We start from the raw sequence: 20,436 nt of genomic DNA on the forward strand, positions 1-20,436 counted from the left end.
GATGATTTCTCTCTCCTTAGAGACCTACTGGCATAGGCTGGTTGACTCCCGGTTGTGTGTGTTGCAGAGAGGATTTTGGATGAAATGTGGCTTTGATTAGATGGCCTCTGTGGTCCTGAGATTCTCTTATTTCCCGAATCCTTTTGGGAATAATCATCCCTTTATTTACTCACTCTATAAATTCATTCTTTTCATTTTTTTAAGTAGGTGGTTCAGCTTTTCCTCTTAATTTAATTTTCCCATGCAAATTTGATTAGATGTATTGATCACTTTGCCCCTTCTCAGTTCCTAAATGGATTTCTTCCTCTTGGAGACAGTTTAACACAGCTAATATTCCTGTTAACATTTCCCTTATGGCCCAAATGCAATTTAAGTAAGATCTTTGGTGGATTAAGGCCATCAGATGACTTGATTCTCATTGCTTTAAAATTAGATTCCAAAAAAATCAAAGTCCAAAAAACTTTGATTAGAAAGCTGTCTGATTATTGTGATTTGCATTTATTTCACATGGGTCTTTTTTTTCAATTAAGATGGTTTACTTTTGCCCATAACATTAATGAATTATCCAGTAGAATATTTACTTTCCTGAAGTATTTTGTATACTTTTTTTAAGTGTTAAGGGAGGATAAGAAATAATTATTGAAGACAGAGATTTTAATTGAACTGATGCTTTAGAATTCTACTTGGTAGAGTACACAGACTTGGCTAGTAAATAGAAGCTTTATTTTTTATTTTTATTTTATTTTTTTAAAGCCCTTACCTTCTGTCTTAGAATCAATACTATGTATTGGTTCCAAGGCAGAAGAGTGGTGAGAGCTAGGCAATGGGGGTTAAGTGACTTGCCCAGGGTCAATTAGCTGGGAAGTATCCGAGGTCAGTTTTGAACCCAGGACCTCCCATCTCTAGGCCTGGCTTTCAATCCACTGAGCTATCCAGCTGCTCCTCCCCTTTTTTAAAAATAGAAACTTTAAAATTAGCATAGATTGTGTTTTTATTCAGAATATGATGATTTTTATTAGATGGTCAGAACTGTGGCTCGTTACCATGAAGAAAAGAAACTTAATGAAATGAAAAACAAAAAGGAGGAACAGAACAAGTTAAGACGTATTGCTGCTTCAATTGCCAGGGAAATAGAGTACTTCTGGTCCAATATTGAACAGGTAAGCCCTTCCTTTTTTTAGTTTAACATAATATATTTGATTTAAAAACCTATACTTTTGCTTCAATTCATGTTTTTTCTTCTCATAGGTAGTAGAAATTAAACTGCACATTGAATTTCAAGAGAAACAAAAACAAGCATTAAATATTAAGAAATATTCAAGACATGGTAACTATTTAATGGAAATGCTGAATAATCTAATTAAAGTTAATGTATTTCACAGAACCATAGGCCATTCACTTTAAAAGTAGTACTTTTATTAGTAAATTTTCTGTGGAATATAAATTATTTTCTTCTGTTTTTCTGATTGAATAAAATAAAAATCTTCAAGCTTTATAAATCCTAATTTGCAGGTAAGGACCCAAAGTCACTAGAAGCCAAAATTAAGATAGAAAATGAGAGCAGTATGGTAAGTGGTTTGTTTGTATTATTTTCATTTTTGAGTTAAAAGAGATCTAAGAGGTTAGCTAATTCAGACAATTCCTTCGTACTTGAAGGGGAGATGGTCATTCAATCCCTACTTGAATACATTTAGGAATGGAGAGTCGAGTACCTTCCAGGGAAGTCCTTCGTTGACAGACAGTGATAATTATTAGAAAAATTTCCTCATGTTGAAATAAAATCTTCTTCTCTGTAACTTCTGCCCAGGAGCTCCATCTCATCCAACTAGAGTAATTTTGAATGAATGAAATATCAGAATTAATAAGCTCTGGATTATATTAAGTAACACTAAAATATTTAATATAAAATATTTTAATATGCATAAACATAAAAGATAATTGGATGGCCCACACCTAGCAGTCATTCTTAGACATAATAGGCACTTAATAGATGCATTTTGGATTTAATTAAATAAAAACAAAGAGTGAGAAGTGGAAAATAATCTTATTGTTTGTGCTTTAAAATAATTTTTGTCAATTTAATGAGATAAATGAACACACAAATATAGGCAATAAATTTGTGTTATTCTATAAAAAGGATTTAATATCTATATTATATGTGTGTATGTATATATTTATATATATATATTTAGACCCTTACTTTCTGTCCTAGTAACAACTCTCAGAGAAAAGTGCTAGGCATTTGGGGTAAGTGACTTACTCATAGTCACACAGTCAGGAAGAATCTGAGGCCAGATTTGAATCAAAGTTCTCCCAAATCCAGGCCTGGCACTCTATCCATTATGTCTTCTAGTTGGCCCTTTACTTTACTAATTCTTTCTCTCTTAAAAAAAAAAAACAAACAAACCTTATCTTCTGTCCTAGAATCAATACTGTGTTTTGGTTACAGGGCAGAAGAGTGGTAAGGACTGGGCAATGGGGTCACATAGCTAGGAAATGTCTGAGGTCAGATTTGAACACAGTACCTTCTGTCTTTAGGCTTGGCTCTTTATTCACTGAGCCACTTAGCTGCCCCCATCTACATATATCTTAACTTTCAAGTCTACAAGTATTTTTAAAGTGGTTACTATATGCTAGGCACTGAGTGTAGTATTAAACATAAAAAAAGAAATGCAAAAGCATTTCTTATTCTTATCATGAGTTCTGTTTTGGACATGTTGCATTTGAGATGCTCAGAGAATAATCAATTCAAGATGCCCAAAAAGGTGCCTGATGCAGAACTTAGGTGATACCATAAGTCCAGAAATAAAGATCTGTGAATCATCATCTGCACTGAGGTGATAATTGAAGCCATGGGAGCTGATGAGATCACCAGGTGAGATAGCACAGAGGGAGAAAAGAAATGGGCCTAGGACAGACCCTTGGGGGACACCCATTGTCTTTCCTTTAGTCGTTTGATCCCTAATATTTCCAAGGATAGATTCTCTGAGGTTTAGAAGTTGGAAACAGTTGAGAAAGTTAAAAGATAAACATTATTAAAGAACTGGTAGCAGTATAGGAATGTGTTTTAATGTTAAGATTCAATCTGTATGAATTCAATGGATTGTTATAGAAAATTTGTTTTTTCTAAGCTGCAAATAAAATTGACTTGAGGAAGTGTTTAAAAAGAGAATTTGGTAATGTCTACTCACTACTTTATAGAGTGATAATATTTGATTTTCTTTTTTTTTTTTAATTGTAGACTTCACCATCAGGAAAGAAGAGAAAGGCAAGCACATCTTTGACTGATGAAGAAGGTTTGTTTTTTCATTGGCTAGGTTTCTAGATGTCCATGCCTTTCTTTCCATTTATTCAACTATAAAATATTCTATTTCCCTTTTTTATTTTATTTTATTTATTTATTTTTTAAAACCTTTACCTTTTGTTTTGTATTGGTTCCAAGGCAGAAGAGTGGTCAGGGCTAGGAAATGGGGGTCAAGTGACTTGCCCAGGGTCACACAGCTGGGAAGTGTCTGAGGCCAGATTTGAACCTAGGACCTCCTGTCTCTGGGCCTGGTCCTCAATCCACTGAGCCACCCAGCTACCCCCTATTTCCCTTTTTTTTAGAGTAAGGTAGAACAGTGGTTGTCAAGGATCAACTTTGGTATTTGTTTTTTGTTAAGTGGTAATTTGGCATATATATTCTCCTGCCAACTTTTTAAATCATAGTAGAAGTATTGGCAGGGAAAAACATTTTTGTTATCAGTGCCGGTGTGGTGGCTTTTCCTAATCTAAGAAGAACTGAAAGTTTTTATTATCCTTTAAATCTTTCAAATAGTCTTTCAGTAATTATTTTTCAGGTATTCCAATGCCACGCTAGTATGTTTATGAAAGAAATATAAGACATCTTTCAGAGTTTAAAATTTAATTGAGATAAAACCAACCCATATAAAGTAAATGGCGAACAGTAACATCCTAAATTGTGTTAACTGATTGTAATTACAACAGAAGTTCAAAGAACAGATTGATCAGGATGGTTGAGAGACTGTTCTTTGTAGTAAGTGGCATTTAACCTGGATTAGTCAGATTGGAAAGGCTGGGAAAGAGGTGGGGAAGGCTCCCAAGAAGTAAGAGAAACTGGCTGAGGATGATCTACTTATTTTATTTTATTTTATTTTATTTTATTTTATTTTATTTTATTTTATTTTATTTTATTTTATTTTATTTTATTTTATTTTATTTTATTTTATTTTATTTTATTTTATTTTATTTTATTTTTGAACTCTTACCTTAGGTCTTATAAATGATACTCGAGTATTGATTCCAAGGCAGAAGAGCAGTAAGAGCTAGGCATTTGGGATTGTCCAGGATCACACAGCTAGGAAGTATCTGAGGCTACATTTGAACCCAGGACCTCCTGACTCCAGGAGTAGCACTGTATCTGCTGTGCCACCTAGCTGCCCCTTTACCTATATATTTCTTTTTTTTTTTAAATTTGACCTTCTGTCCTAGAATCAATACTAAGTATTGGTTCCAAGGCAGAAGAACAGCAAGAGTTAGGCAATTGGGGTTAAATGACTTGCCCAGGATCACACAGCTAGGAAGTATCTAAAGCCAGATTTGAACCCTAGTCCTTTTGACTCCATGCCTGGTACTGTTATCCACTGTGCTATGTAGTTGTCCTCCTAGATCTACTTATAATGGTTACCTACTGTATACAATTTAAAATGAAATTCTGGAGTCCCGTCCAAGGCCCTTCACCGTTTGACCATAATTGACCCATTTTTTATTTCTCATTGCTCCCTGACATTCGTGCTAGTTGGGCTGGTTTCTTCTTGTACCAAGTAATCTCTGCCAGCTTAACTAGAGTGACCTGATAAAAACTATTTGCAGACTAGCTGGGCCTCCATGTTCAGGTGATATTGGACATTTGGAAGACTTGAGGTAGTGATACTGGCCAAGAGCAGGTGATGGAAAGCGAGGCCCCTGGTAGGCATAGAAATAGAGAAGCTGCGGAGCTGGACTGGGAGACAAAAGGAAGGGTTAGAATATTCAAAACAGATTGTATATGGGCAGGACAGTTTTTGACTTGACTAACACTTTGTTTTATTTTTGTTTTCTCCAGAAGTATAATGATAAAGCATTGGAATTTGCTAGACTAAGATGCAAATCATTCCAATTTGGTTTTAAAATCTTGTTTTCCTAAGGAGGATATCTTTTCAAAACTGAATGCATTTGAATGAACATTTGCCTTGGGAGTTCAGGCATAAAAGAGCAGATTTTTACAGTATTTTGCAGTTCAGCAGAGAAGTCAAGAACCATTTTTCCCAAATGGTTTTGAATTTTAGGCTTTCCATCTCGTAACTCTCTTCATATGTAAAATGGCATCTTGAAGGCAGTACTCCTAAAAGATCTGTTTCCATTTCACTTGAGCGTAGTTAGAGAGATCTGCTTTCCCCAGTATCTATTCCCTCCTGTGCTACTGAGTGAAATAATTGTTTAGACATGGTTTTTGAGTGTGAACTTTCCCAGTTTCATCCTTCTCCATTGTGATACATTGGTTATGCCAGAGCTAGAGTTTTTGAGCCACTCCCCCACCCCAACCCCAACCAAACTCCTTTCTTAAAGTATCAAGAAAAAAAAAATATCTTGCCAATGTCAACACGAGTTCATAGAATCATGTCATGTTAGGACAGTGGTTTAATTATGCCCAGTGGTTTCTTTTGTGTTCAGTGGAAGATGAAGAGGAGACAATAGAAGAACAAGAATCAAAAGAAGCCAATATAAACCACCAAGCAGAGCTGTGCCGCTTGGTTCGGGAAGGTGAGTGGGCAGTGTCAGTGATCATTTCATTTCCTTTTTTAATTTCTCCAGTGACTTTGTTACGCATGTTCATTTGAACCAGGATGGCCCAAAAAAGACCTACACAAACCCATTTTATGACATCAATAGTTTATTGAATAATAGAAATAACCTCTTGAAAATGGAAGCATGAAATCATTATGAGGTTAGGAAAAAAGTTCATGTGCAAGAGTGCTATGATGTTTTTATAGTGCCAGTCTTCTAGAAGCAAATATTTAAGGAATCATTCAGTAAATCCTCTTTTACTTCTTCCCTTGCAGTTGGGAATGAATGGCTGAGATCACTTGGTTTCATTTTTAGTGCTTTTCCCATCCCAAAGTCATAAACTATCCATGTAAAAACAAATTAAACAAATTTCCATGTACCATTAGCACAATTCTGGGAGAAGTCCTTCCATATTGGAAATTGGGTCTGGTGATGTTTTAGATATGTCTTTTCTGAGGACCCGTCTAGACAAATTTGGAGAGGCTCTTCAGTTCTGACACTGACTGGCCAAGTTTTTTGGCCACCGTAACTCTAGAAGACCCTCCATTATGCTCTAGAGGGGTCACATCCTGTATTAGGAGAGACAGTGCCCACCAGTATTGGTGATATCATGGATCCTTGAGGCATTTGAAATTAGAAGTGATTAGGAGAACTAATCTAGTAATTGTCATAAAGACAAATTAATTAGTGACATGTAAATCAATTAGGCAATAAACCTTTCTAAAAACCTCTCTTAATGTTTTAAATTTTCTATCCTGGCTTAATCAGTATTTTTAAGGTATCCAAATTTTCCACAACACATTAGAAAGGAATTGGGAACATTAGTTTTAGAGGAGAAGGGAAATGATTTTTTTTAACCCTTACCTTTTATTTTAGAAGTCATACTAAGTATTAGTTCCAATTCAGAAGAGTAGTAAGGGCTAGGCAGTGGGGGTTAAGTGACTTGCCCAGGGTCACACATCTTGGAAGTATCTGAGGCTAGATTTGGAACCAGGATCTCTTGTCTCTGGGCCTGGCTCTTAATCCACTGAGCCAGGTAGCTGCCCCTGAAAGTGCTTCTTCTAAATTGAATTTTTATGCCATGAAAGTGCCTAGAAACATGCCTTTGTGAACTTTTTATCATTTATTCATTTCATTTAATGCATTTATTAAAAACTTGTATTTATCACTGTGCTAGGCATTGTGAGTGAATGAATCATTTTTCTCTTAAACCTTCTTCAGCTGAATTGCCTTTGGATGACTTAGTCAAGCTATATGAAGGTGCTTTTGTGGGAAGTTTCAAATGGCCACAATCTATGTGTGAAAGTGAAGAAACAACCAGTGAAGAAGGTAACTTCTGATCAATTATTTAATTAAATTATACATTAATTTTCTTCTGTTTTAGAAAGCTGAAATAATCATTTGTATCCAGGGCCAATAAAATAGATTGCTTATGTTTCTTCCAGGAGCATATAATTATTTTATAGACAGGCATTTTAAAAAATCAAGTTTAATTCGATTACATGTAGAAACAATTTTTGACAATTGTTTTTTTTTACTTTTTTGTGATTCACATTATCTTCCTTTCCCTCTCCCTCCTCGAGGTAGTAAATAGTCTGTTATAGGTATAACAACTTGTTTTAAGAATTTAGTTCAATCCTAATTCAACAACTTTTCGTTTTAAAACTCTTACCTTCTGCCTTAGTATCAATTCTAAGACGAAAGAAGGCTAAGGGTTGGACAGTTGGAATTAAGTGACTTGCCCAGGGTCATACATTTGGGATGTGTCTGAGGCCAGTTTTGAACCCAGGTCCTCCCAACTCCAGACCTGTCTCTCTATCCACTGAGACACCTAGTTATCCCCCATAAGCATTTGCTAAGTGCCAGACACTGGGGCATAGAAGAAAAATTAAAACTCCTGGAGACTACATTTGATTGACAGGGAGCAACATACTGTACCAGAGAAGGCAAATCAAGAACCCTTAACTTCTTTAAGAGGTCAGTCCAAGCCCAAGGGCTTGCCTTTAGATAAGGCTTTATTAATGCTATTAGTAATCTCTTCCTCCCTCAAACTACTTTGTTTTCCTTTGCATATAATTTACATTTATTTATGAGTACAGAACGTTTCTCCCCAATAGAATATATGCTGCCTGTTGGCAGGCACTATTTCATTTCATGGTGCCTGGCCCATAGTAAAATGTTCATTTTAGGAATAAATGAAAATATATACAAAGTAATTTTGCAATGGAGAGAATACTAATAAATGGGGAAGTCAGAAAGAGTTTCTTATAGAAAGGGGCATGTGAGCAGGGTCTGGAAGGGAGGTAGGGATTCTAAAGGTGGAGTTCAGGAGAGAGAGCATCCCTGGCTGCCATGTGCAAAGAGACAAGGAAATGAGACTGTTGTGTTGGGCATCTGCAAACAGCAGCCTCATTTGACTGTAAGGTAAAGTACATGGAGGGAAAGTAGTATGAAATCTGCCCAGAAATAGAGCTTAGAGCCACATTGTGTTTGCTTTGGTATGTATTTAAATTTTAAATTATTTTTTGTATTTATATTATATTTATTTCCCCATATTTCCCTTCCCCCAATTCCACTCACAGAGCCGTACTTTATAACAAAGAATAAAGTGGGGAACTGCAAACAACTCAGCAAAAATCACTAGCATATGTGAGCAGTGTATGCAGTCTGTTCCATCCATGGTCCCTTGTCTCTGTAGCGAAGGGAAACATTTTCATAACTCTTATGATCCAAGCTTGATCATTATATTTCATAGTGTATTAATTTTTTTATCTTGGAGTCAAATTATGAAGGATTGTTGTTTAGTCTTTTGATTATGTCTGACTTTTCATGACCCCATTTAAGGCTTTCTTGGCAAAGACACTGGAGTGGTTTGCCATTTCCTTCTCCAGCTCATTTGACTGATGAGGAAACTGAGACAAATTGAGTGAAATGACTTGTCCATGGTTACATAGTGTAAGGGTTAAAATTATGGCTGAGACTGAATATAATAATATTTTTTGGTCGCCAAGGATTTTATTTATAAAATCCTAATGAACACCCAAGTCAACTGGAAATTTTATGTTGATTTAATTGATAGTGGAGGAGATTAAGGAGAAGAAAGATGGAAAGGAGTAGGTTTTCTCCTCCTCTCCTCCTCCCCCCCCCACCTGGCTGGTACTGAGTGGGAAGATTAGGAGATAAGGTTTTGGAGTATGAAGGAGGAAGGAGTCAGGTTTGAACTCCAAAAAGGAAAGGGCTAAGTCAAGATGCCTGAACCTGAAATCAGCTCCAGGGCAAAACTCACCACCAAACTCAGACAATAGCTGCCACCACTCCAAGATGTCAGAATGCTTAGCATGCTGCCAGCTAGAGTCGCCTCTCCAGGGAAAGAGAAGGAGAGAGGAAGTGATGTGCCTTATATAGACAGTTTTACATCATTTTCCTGCATCTCATCTGTACCAATGATGGCTTAGCTTGACTTAGGACAGCCCAGGGGTCTGTCCTTTTTTTTTTGCACATGTCTGTTGAAGGCCATCTCCTCAGATAATTAAATCTTGAGTTTGATGCAGACCTTCCAAATCTTGTTAAACTAAGAAAGGAGGAGAAATGTAGAGTTTCCAAGACCTGATTCTGTTATTCCAAGTATCTCCATTATTACTGATCAGGGAATAGCTAAATCAAATCTTCTAAAGAATGGTCTAATTAGGGTGGAATAGTTTTAAAATTCACAATAGCCAGGAAGTGTTTGGGGTCAGATTTGAACTCATATCTTCCTGGCTCTCTGACCAGTGCTGTCTACTGCACCACCTCTCTACCTTATTATGAAGGGCTTTAAATGTAAAAGAATATGATAACCTGAATGAAGATTTCATTCAAATATGAGAGTTTCACACCAGAATTATCCAGAGATTCCCTTTGTTTAATATCCATCCCTTTTGTCAGTCTATCCTGGTCAGCATCACAGCAAAGGTGAACTCCCTTTTTTTCCTCCCCCTGGGAGATAATTGTAGCAAGATGGAAAGAGCCTAGAACCAGTTGTGCATCTGCCTCCCTGTTCTGTTACTGCTCATTCATCTCCTGGCCCTAGGGGTATCAGCTGCCTCTCTGGACCTCAGTTGTCTCCTCTACAAAATGAAGGGATTGGACCAGGCAGTACCTAGGCCTTTCTGGCTCTCGGGCCTGTCCCTTCAATCTTCTGCTTGCAGTGTTGTATGTAAATACAGACTCTGGAGATTCTCTAGGGAAGCCGTTTGCCTTGATTCCAATTCAGAGACAATAAAATAGGCATTGTCTTAAGCATTTACTGTGAGCAGTTGTACTAGGCACTGATGGGGGAGTCAAAGTGGTCCTTGCCTCAAGGGCCAGGTACAGTTTGAGGGGAAAGCCACAGTCTAATAAGAGATTGATTAGGCTTTAAATACTGTTGAAACTAGTCTTAATGAAAACGTTTAAATTATAGTTCCTAAAATTGTATGATTGAAGAATTGGAACTTAATAGGATGCTATGTGGTATCCAATAACTTTCTGTCCTGGTGACAAAGGCTGCTGTCTGCTTGTAGTGATGAGTGCGTGGGTGGTCAGATGGCACCGCAGTGTACAGAGAACTGGGCCTGGAATCAGGAAAACTGGAGTTCAAATCTGACCACACAGACATATAGTAGCTATAATCCAGAGCAAGTCACTTAACCTCTGTTTCCCTCAATTTCCTCAACTGTAAAATAGAGATGATAATAGCACCTGCCTCCCAGGGTTGTTGTGAAGATGAAATGAGAAAGTGAATGTGCTATAGAAATGCTAGCTGTTATTATTATTACTAAGTATGTATAAACCTAATTCTTTAGACCTTGGTGTATCCTGGAGGAATCTGATGCTAGGGAAAGCTTCCTGACTTTGGATCTTGACTACCAGTTCAAGGATCCCAGATCGACCTTCCCAATCTCATTGCAGAGTTCACAGAAATATTTTATTGAAATTGAAATTTAAACTTTAACGATCAAATTTAATGCTTAAATTTCACAGAAGTCCACTTAAAACATTTCTAAAGTGAAGTCATTAAATGATTATTACCCTTATTAAACACTGATATAGTTATACATTGTTTTATGTCTTCTCTAGACCTGGAAGAGACCACCAATGCCAGGGAAAAGAAGGAAGTTGTTATCATAGATTCGCTCCTCAGTGTTGGGCAATACCGAGGTGTGGAGAGAACCAGTCTTGGCAAGAGGCATATGAGAGATATTACAGAGGTGGTGGCAGCAGCAGAAACTCTGTTACCCAAGGGCAGTGCCCGCATCACAACCGCGGTACATCTTTTTTTGGTTTTTGGCAGCCTGTGGGTGTTAGGGCAGGGATCCAGGGACAGGCCAGCTCCATAGCCGGATGCAGGTGTAGGCTTGATTCTAGGTGGTACTGCTATGGATAAGACACTTTAATGGGTGTTTAATTCCTCCCTGGAAAATTTAAGGCATCACGGGGTACCTCTGAAAAGGTATCATTTTGCTTTGTCATTTGGTTGATTTTTCCAGAGAAATTACTTGTGTTATTTTTTCAAATCTCTGAGCCGTCAGAGGATCTGCTGAACTAAATTGAGAAGTATTTGTTTTTTTTGATCAAAGGAGGAAAAAGATACTATCATCAGAGGTTGTCAGATTTTTTATTTTTTCTTTTTTTCTTAAACAGGTGAAGTTTTCTACTCCATGTTTGTTATATGGCGTTCTCAGAGAGTACCAGAAGATTGGGCTAGACTGGTTAGCCAAACTATACAGGAAGAATCTCAATGGCATATTGGCAGATGATGCTGGGCTTGGCAAGACTGTGCAGGTTATTGCCTTTTTTGCCCATTTAGCTTGTAATGAAGGTAAGCAAATTGGCCGAAATTTATGTGTTTGAAATATTGTTTGTATCTCAATTTCTGTGATGAAATTTTGTTGTGAGTGCTCATTATATCTATTTTTGGGATGAAAAGGAAAAACTAAAATAAAACTAAAAAAACCACATTGCTTCTAGTTGCTGTTCTATATTTAAAAATAAGTTCCAGCATTATAAATATACATATTTTTAAATTTTTGGTGGGTGGAAATACAGATTTCTGAAAGAAAAACATTAATTCTCTTTGACGTGCTACATTAATATTCCCTGGGATTGACTAAATCAGAATGCTCATTTTACCTCAATTTTTTTATGAAAGCTCTCACCTTTAGGTTCCATTCTCTGTCTCTGTCTTTGCTCTAGGTAACTGGGGCCCCCATCTCATTGTGGTTAGGAGTTGTCATATATTGAAGTGGGAACTGGAACTGAAACGTTGGTGCCCCGGTTTGAAGATTCTTCTTTATTTTGGTGGCCAAAGAGAGCTTAGAGCAAAGAGACAGGTATTGTGTTCTGGGAGGATTTGTTCTTTATTATCAAACCTGCTTTTGCTGTCTTCCTCTTTATCATCCAGGAACCAGTCGCTTTCCATATTCATAACTATATAGGAGAGAACCAAAGAAACACATTAGACGTTGCTAGAAACAGGGGTACATTTCTCAGCATGGAATGGATTATAAAAGGAGGTTGGGCCGTCTCTTTCCCAGGCCCTGTAAGAGCTGGAGAAATCTGTCAATCTTTGATCATTCTAGTCCATGTCCTTTGGAAAGATTTCTAACAAAAGCTCAAGAATGAGTAGTACATCCCTCATATACACTGGCTGTAACATTTTTGGGGGGTAGCATTTGCCTCCTTAGAAATATACTTTATTCTGGGGTTGTCACATTATTTTAGGGTTAATCCTGCAGTCCCAGAATGTCTGCTTTACAACTGATTCCTTTTTTTTTTTTTGGAAGGAATGGTCTGAACCCAACAGCTTCAATGTGTGCATCACCTCCTACAAGCACTTCTTTAAAGGGCATCAGGCCTTTGCCAAAGTGAGGTGGAAGTACCTGGTGGTGGATGAGATGCAACAGATCAGGAACATGACAGAAAAACACTGGGAGGCGCTTTTCAGTCTCCGGAGGTTCGTTTGACACATGGAGTATTTGTTTTCATGAAAATAACTGAATTCCCCTTCTCCTCACTTTTATAAAACCCTGAACCTTTATACTAAGTACTGATTCTAAGGCAGAAAGAAAAGCTGTAAGGGATAGGCAGTGGGGGGAGGTGTGTGTGTGTGTGTGTGTGTTAATGACTTGGCCAGGGTCACCACAGCTAGGATTTTCCTCCCATCTCCTTATTTAAAAATGAAACACAGAAAGACAAGTGTAGGAAGAATTATAGTTGAACATCACCAACAGATATGTTAGGAGAATCCATCCTACTAGATCAGGGCCATTTGCAGTGTGTATATAGTTCAAATTTCCTTTTACACATTTTTAAGAGCTCAATTAAAAAAAATTAATCATATAGTGAATGCAAAGATTGTCCCATATGATTGGCCTGATCTTCTGTCCTAGTATCAATTCTAAGACAGAAGAGTGGTGAGGCAGACTGTTGGGGCTAAGTGAATTGTTTGGGGTCATATAGCTAGGGAATGTCTGAGGCCAGATCCTATATGCTTTTAATAGTGTATAATATGAGATAAACTGTTTATGTAAATAATACATATAAGTAATGCAATGAAATTTATTTGTTCCTTCTACTCACTCTCTCGAATCCCTACATTTCTGTTTTCCTGCTTCTACTTAAAAACAAACAAAAAAGCTCTTCAGAAATAGTAACTATTTTCTATATCATGATTTATATTAGAGAGAATAAAAGAAATGATCTTCAAATTGAACCCAGTGGGATTTGTGTTGGAAAAGAAGAATATTTGAAAAAAAAATCAATTGCCAATCCTTAGAGAAACTTAGGCCTTTTAAAAACTGCATTAAGTTTTGTGGATCATGACCATCAGTATGCCAGCTGGTCTAGCAGATCCACTCCATACTTATGATTTGGAACCACTCAAGACCATTAGTCTTTTCCAGAAGCTAGATTAAATATTTTTAGAAGGTTTTTTTGGAGTAAATTTGTAGGGAGTAACTTTGTAGAAGTAACGTTTAGGGAGAAGTTGGCCCAGAGCACAGGGCTGACATTTACTAAAGGCGAATTAAACAGCATATGAAGGCTTGGAAACTTAAGCTTTTTTTTTTTAATCATATATAGGTCAAATCTTGTTATACATTATAGCACATATCCAAATTCGTTGATTGTATTGAAATTTGACCACAGCAAATATTGCCTGAATAAGTGAGCTGTTGGCTAAAAGTTTAGAAAAAGTTTGTATTAAATAAAATTTCATTGTAATAGTAATAGTAATCTTAGTAATAGTAATCTGTAATAGTAATCTGTTGTCACAAGATTTCACTTTTATCATAAAGAATTTTATAATTTAATTGAGCAGACAGATTTGAGAAAATGTTAAAGAGATGGAGACTTTTGTATATTGAAAGGTTATAGATGGTACAAATGTGAATATGAATGAGCTCAAAGGTATAATTTAGATGAGGGATAGGCTCGGTTAAATCGAAAGGAAATTGTTTAAAGTCATCTGAAAGGCTTGAAATCAGTCTAGGTACTCTTTATACCGAGACCTCAGATTTAATGATCTTTAGTCTAAAAGCATTGGGGCCAACAGGCCGAACTTATTGTTTGAGAAATGAAAAATGTTGTTGTTGTTAGGGGAACTCCGATATTAAGTAGACAAGTTCTGCATATTCTGCATTTGGGGTGAAAGTATGATTTTGAATATTTAATGGCTTCTTGCTGTGGTACACTAGCTACTTTTCCAATGGTATAAACTCTCTCTTTCCCGTGAATAAGTAGCTGAAAGAGCTTAGGCTGACATTTCAGAGAGATTTGTTTTCCTTAGAGTATTTGAACAGATAAGGCATCTGGCCAGAGAGTTTACTCAGAAGATAAAGAACATTAGCTCTTTATAAAACATCAGATCTCCTTAATCCAATATTTGTCAGGATGGTAAGGACTTCTGAAGGACAAGAATAAGCACTAATGAATTGTTTTATTCTTTCTTTTTACAGTCAACATCGTTTGCTCCTGATTGACACTCCTTTACACAACACCTTGATGGAATTGTGGACCATGGTACACTTTCTGATTCCTGGAATTTCAAGACCATATTTGGATTTTCCAGTGAAAGCTACTAATGAAGAGAATCAAGATTATTGTCATAAACTTGTCATAAGGTTGCACAGAGTATGTCAGATTTCTCCCCCCCCCCCCATTATCAGCATTTATTATAGTGAACTATAATCTACTAAAAATAATCTGTGTGGCCATATTCTACTAGTGAAGGCCTATGTGCATTTTCACAGGTTCTCTAGTGGGACTCCTAAGTCTTGTTTCACTGCTAAATTTTAAAGATGAGCGGCAGAGTAAATAAGGAAAGAATTTATAATTATTTCTGTTTCTTGCTAATGTGTGGCTATATCATTATTATTCTAAGGTTTGCAAAGTGTGGGCCACCTTGGTAAAATAGACAGTGAAAATACAATACAAGACATGAAGATACTTGTTTAGAAGGAAAAAAAACTGGAATAGTATGCATGTGAAAAACAGAACTTTATTTAGATAGATGGGAATCTACTTTATTCTCTTCAGGGATGAGTCAGTAGAAGAGTTGAGATTTGAAGTAGCCTTGAAAGAAAGTGAGTGTCTTTATGAATATCAAGGTTTAAGAAGCAGTTTAAGAGAAGGCTCAGAATCAGGAATGAGAGAAGATGAAGAAAGGCATCAGGAGTGGGCAGCTGGGTGGATAGAGAGCCAGGCCTAGAGATGGGAGGTCCTAGGTTCAAATCTGACCTTAGATACTTCTCAGCTGTGTGACCCTGGACAAGTCACTTAACCCCCATTGCTTAGCCCTTACCAGTCTTCTGCCTTGGAACCAATACACAGTATTGATTCTAAGGCAGAAGGTAAGAGTTTTAAAAAAAAGGCATCAAGAGAAGGTTTGTTTGACTGGTGTCAAGTAAATGACTAGAGGGGGTTAGAAGGAAATGAGAGGCTATACTGAGCCAGAACACCAAGGAAGGTGTCCAAGCCAAGAATGAGATGGCAGTTAGTAAAAGGGGACAATAATATTGTATTCAGTTCTATAGGCTGTATATTTAAAGTCATTCACTATAGATGAGCCAGAAATATGGAATTATTTTGCCGTAATATTCAGATTTGTTATAGAATTTATTTAGTCAGATCGACAATATTGTCTATTTACATAGACCTAGTTTATTATCCATTATGATGGATAGTACAGGCATAATGGCATTAATAAGGATTTCTCTGAAGAAACGTGTATTTTTTCCTAGATGATACAGCCATTCATTTTACGAAGATCGAAAAGGGATGTTGAAAAGCAGCTCAGTAAGAAATATGAACATGTGTTAAAATGCCGCCTCTCCAATCGCCAGAAAGCCTTATATGACGATGTGATCCTCCAGCCAGGGTGAGACCAGGGGCTCCATGACTTCACACTGGCTTTTCTTTCCAAGCATCTCACAGAGGGCCTGGCCCATAGGAGGCCCTCGGGCAGTCAGGGTGGGTGGATGGATGGGATGCAGGTCTGGCGCTCAGTGTGAAGAGAGCCCGCAATGATGTGGGTCCATCATTGGCGAGTCCCATTGATTGGTCATTGGTGTGTGGTCCTGCCCACGCTGCCCTCTGTGCCCACCCAACCAGCCTGCACTCTAAACGTTCCAGCAGAGAGACAGATTAAGACAGATGCATGCCTGAAGGCGGTAGAAACAAGCTCCATAACAAAGATAATATGATCAAATAATAACTTGTTTTAAGATAAATTCTGCATGTCCACTCAGCTCAGCGGGATGAAGGCTGATGGGATCCGTCTCTTTCCATGTTCACAGAACCCAGGAAGCCCTTAAGAGTGGACAGTTTGTCAGCGTCCTACACGTCCTGATGAAGCTGCAGCGGATCTGTAACCACCCTGACCTCATCGATCCCAGACTCTCTGGCGCCTCGTATGTGCTGGAAGCTCTTGAGTTCAGGACGGCCACCGCCATTGTACAGGCGCTGGAGCGCGGGCCCTGGAAGGTAAGCAGCCTTGCCATTGCCTCTGCTGAGAGGGGCTGCTGCTTCCCTTCCATGGAGCCTGGCCCTCTGGGAGGGAGCCTAGAAAAGTCACAGCCCCCCTTCATTGGAGACGTGCCATAAGCTCCTCTGGGGCAAAGATGTCCTCCTGCCTCTTGTCAAGGCCACGGGGGTTAAGCTGTGTAGCTCAGAGCAGCTGTCCTCATTTTTGTGGGTTTTCAGACCACCTTCTCTGTTTTCTTCTTTGACTAAATTCTTGACTGATGAATTCTGATCCCTGATGATGTGTGTGTCAGTTGAATACCAGACTTATCATCCAACTGCTCTGAAACATAGCTGGTATGTAAGGAGTGCTCTGAGGTTTTCAGCCTGGCTTTATACAATCTCATTGGATTGTATAATCCTGTGAGGCAGGTACTAGAGCTACTGTACCCATTTTATAGATGTTAAAACTGAGAGTCTGGGAATTAAGGTGACTTGCCCTTTATGGTGACACTGCTGGTAAGAGGCAGAAGTGGATTCAGACCTAAGGTTCTCCTGAATCCACTGCCTTCTCACTGCCTCTGTAGAATGGATTGGCTAGATATGTTCTTGGCCTGAGTCAGCTCCCTGAATGTTCTCTTTCACACTCTAGAGGTGGTTGGATGTCCTGTTCCCTCTTTTGAGTGTAGCAGCCAGGGATCTCCAGAGGAAAGGGCCACCAGTCATGGCTGCCTGTAGGGAACATTAAGTTGGGTTGGACTTAGAGGCTTTTGTATGACAACTGGACAAAGCATCATTGTTTGACATTTTGAAAACAAGATCTTTGCTCTTTTTTTTTTTAACTAGGATACTGACATGTCAATATTTGATCTGATTGGAGTAGAAAACAAAATGACACATTATGAAGCCCAGGTGCTGCCCAGACAAAAGATCACCAGGAAGCTGATGGAGGAAATCTACACCTCACCTCTGCCTCAGTCGAGACCCAGACCTGTCAAAATCAAGCCCAACAGGTGGGCCTCATGGGAAACATGCTTGCAGCCACCTGGATGTGGCCTCTTGGGGTTTAAGTAGGAGAGAAAAATGCATGGCCAGTTGTAGGTCAGGGAATGAGAGTAAGAGTCTCCCCTCCGACTTCTACTTGAGTTTCACTCTGGATGAGTTCCACATAGTCTCTCCTTGAAGTGCTGATGGCTGATGGGAAGGTCCTATTCCAATGAGATCATAGATCCTGTCCAATCAAAGAGATGACTGGCCAATCATGTTCTTCCTGCTTTCATCTGAGGGATCTGGGCCCTTCATCAGTTGGATCCGAGACTTAAATGAGGACAGAGGAGGGTTAGGGCTTTTGTTAAAGCCTGCTGCAGGGTCTTGGATCACAGTTTAGGATAAATAAATTTTCCAAGATTAGACTTCTCTAAAAGGGTCAATTAGAAATGTCTGTATCATCACATCATGGGGCAAGATGTATTTACTCAGATGACAGTGAGAGCTGCCAAGATGCTTCTTGTCTTCCTCTGCTAGACCAGGCTTCACAGAGACCTTTCCTTTCACCATCAATTAGGCAGAACGGAGGTCCCTTTGCTTTGAGTCCTTTCCCTGGATCATCTTGAATTCTTTATCCTTTAGGTTTCTGATCTTCTCACTTATCTCTTCCACTCACAGTCATCATAATGACTTTCTGATGGCTCTTGTTTCTGAGCCATCCTTAAGTGATAGTTAATGGGGCCAAAAAGGTATTGCTAGAGCCCCAATACTTTTCTATTCACTTTGAAAATTTACTAAAAAGGACTGAAGGATGAGGCAAGCTAGAGAGCTAGTGAAGGTGTGGACTGCCTGCTCTAAGACCCAGAGAGACTGATGGCATACAATGGGACTCCACTGCTGTGGCAGAGAGCAGCTGTGCTGCTCTGAGCTCAAGCTGTCTCCAGAATCGAGGAGGAAAGCTGAATCTCAGAAAGGGGGACTGATTTGTTCAAGGTCACATAGCTAGAAGCAAACTGTACATGTTCTGGCCATAGAACTCTCCTGACCTGGAAACTGAATCAAACTTCAAATCATGTTGAGGGTCATCGATGGTGAAAGGTGTGACAAGGGAATCACTTTAAAAGACTGATATATATTAATTTAAGGTCGCCAAGGAATCAGCTATGTAATTCCTAAATGAAAACTTAAGTCAGCCGTCAATCTTTTATGGAGTTTAATTACAATAGGAGGAAGTAATTAGAGATAGAGAGAGAGAAAAAGGGAGAGAAGGAAATAGGGCTTAAATACCCCTATTGTTTAGGCTGGGCCAAAAGGCCCAAGCCCTTAGATAGCTGGGGCAAAGAAAAGAGATCAGTCCCTATTACTCACGTGACCAAAATGGAGAAACAGTCTCAGAGGCCCCCACCTTCAGCTTCCTTCAGAGCAAGCTTCTCAGAGCCCACACGAACCACACCGACCAACTACTCAACCCTCCTCCCCGAGTCTTCAGACCCTCCTATCTTTAAGGAAACCATCCAAGTTCCTCCCCTCAGTTCTCCCATCTACCAATCACTGTTCATCAATTTCCCTGTGCCAATGGAGGCTCTAGCTTAACCCAGGACCGTCCAGAGGTTTCTGGCTTTTGCACATGTCTGTTGAAGGTCATATTTTCAAATGATTAAATCTTTGCTCCTTTGCTACAGCCCTTTCTAAATCCTGTTAACCTGAGTAGGGTAGAGATTGGAATAATTAAATTTTGATCTAGGCTGCAGCCCTTACTCAATCCTGTTAGGACTGAATAGGGTGGAGATTTATTCCAAGTATCTCCATTGTATCAATTCTAAAATCAATCAAGACTCAAAGAAATTCCTGTTCTATGCTTAAGCATAGGTCAAAGTCCTTTCCATTGTTCAGCAAAAGGTTTCTGTCCTAAAGTAATCTGAAGAAGGGAAGAGAAGGAACCTCCCATGCCAATGGGGTTCCCATTCCAATAGACTATCAGTAAGAAATTTTCCAAGTATGAAATATCCCAATGGTGAAATTTCCAACATTTATAAGTCTAAGGAATTTTGAGGTTTACAAAGGCAAGGTGTTGAAAGAGTTCATTGGATAGTTCAATCACAAAATATGAAGTTTTGTCAGATGAGAAATATGGGGAGTATCAGTGCATTTTTCTTGCCGAACTTGCAGGAAAGGCTGATGTACAAGAAAAAGGTTTCCCAAAGATTGTTATTAAGAAAAAGGCAGAATATATGAGTGAGGGAGACTCAGTAATCCTTATGTGTAAGAGTTATTCCTATCCCCCTGTTGAACACTGGACATGGTTCAAAGAATATGAGATGGAAGGTAATGTGGCCCTTGTAAATGAAACTGTAAGGAGCAGCATAATAATAGATATTCCTGAAAACACAAAGCTGCAGATTAATTTGGCAGATATAAAGAAAGATCCTGGAAAATACACTTACAATAGCACCAACTCTGAGGGCTCTGGTGCTGTTGTAATCACTTTGAAGGTGATCAGCCATCTGGCTGCACTCTGGCTCTTCCTGGGCATTGCAGCAGAGGTTGTTGGTCTTTGTCATCATTGTTTTGGTCTATGAAAAGAGAAGGTCTGAAGATTTTGTTGAAGATAAAGATAGAGGAGCCACAATACTGAAAAGCAAT

General features: G+C 38.5%; 1 protein-coding gene across 3 annotated transcripts in view; it reads left to right on the forward strand.

The window, feature by feature from the left end:
- The window catches only part of LOC100028374 (E1A-binding protein p400-like), a 134,230-nt gene that overhangs the window by 55,903 nt on the left and 57,891 nt on the right, over positions 1 to 20,436 (forward strand). For all 3 annotated transcript variants that reach the window (XR_008917347.1, XM_007489605.3, XM_007489606.3), the window contains 14 exons: positions 1,020 to 1,160; positions 1,249 to 1,327; positions 1,513 to 1,568; positions 3,242 to 3,296; positions 5,713 to 5,802; positions 7,048 to 7,155; positions 10,924 to 11,111; positions 11,488 to 11,665; positions 12,040 to 12,176; positions 12,630 to 12,799; positions 14,802 to 14,976; positions 16,086 to 16,222; positions 16,641 to 16,827; positions 17,653 to 17,819. Coding sequence is in view for 2 of the 3 variants with exons in the window: in XM_007489605.3 (XP_007489667.2) it covers positions 1,020 to 1,160; positions 1,249 to 1,327; positions 1,513 to 1,568; positions 3,242 to 3,296; positions 5,713 to 5,802; positions 7,048 to 7,155; positions 10,924 to 11,111; positions 11,488 to 11,665; positions 12,040 to 12,176; positions 12,630 to 12,799; positions 14,802 to 14,976; positions 16,086 to 16,222; positions 16,641 to 16,827; positions 17,653 to 17,819 (1,868 nt within the window). In the remaining variant the exon portion in view is untranslated. The remainder of the gene's footprint in view (positions 1 to 1,019; positions 1,161 to 1,248; positions 1,328 to 1,512; positions 1,569 to 3,241; positions 3,297 to 5,712; positions 5,803 to 7,047; positions 7,156 to 10,923; positions 11,112 to 11,487; positions 11,666 to 12,039; positions 12,177 to 12,629; positions 12,800 to 14,801; positions 14,977 to 16,085; positions 16,223 to 16,640; positions 16,828 to 17,652; positions 17,820 to 20,436) is intronic.

This window comes from Monodelphis domestica, chromosome 3 (assembly GCF_027887165.1).
Source record: "Monodelphis domestica isolate mMonDom1 chromosome 3, mMonDom1.pri, whole genome shotgun sequence".
In the NCBI taxonomy this organism is placed as follows: Eukaryota; Metazoa; Chordata; class Mammalia; order Didelphimorphia; family Didelphidae; genus Monodelphis; species Monodelphis domestica.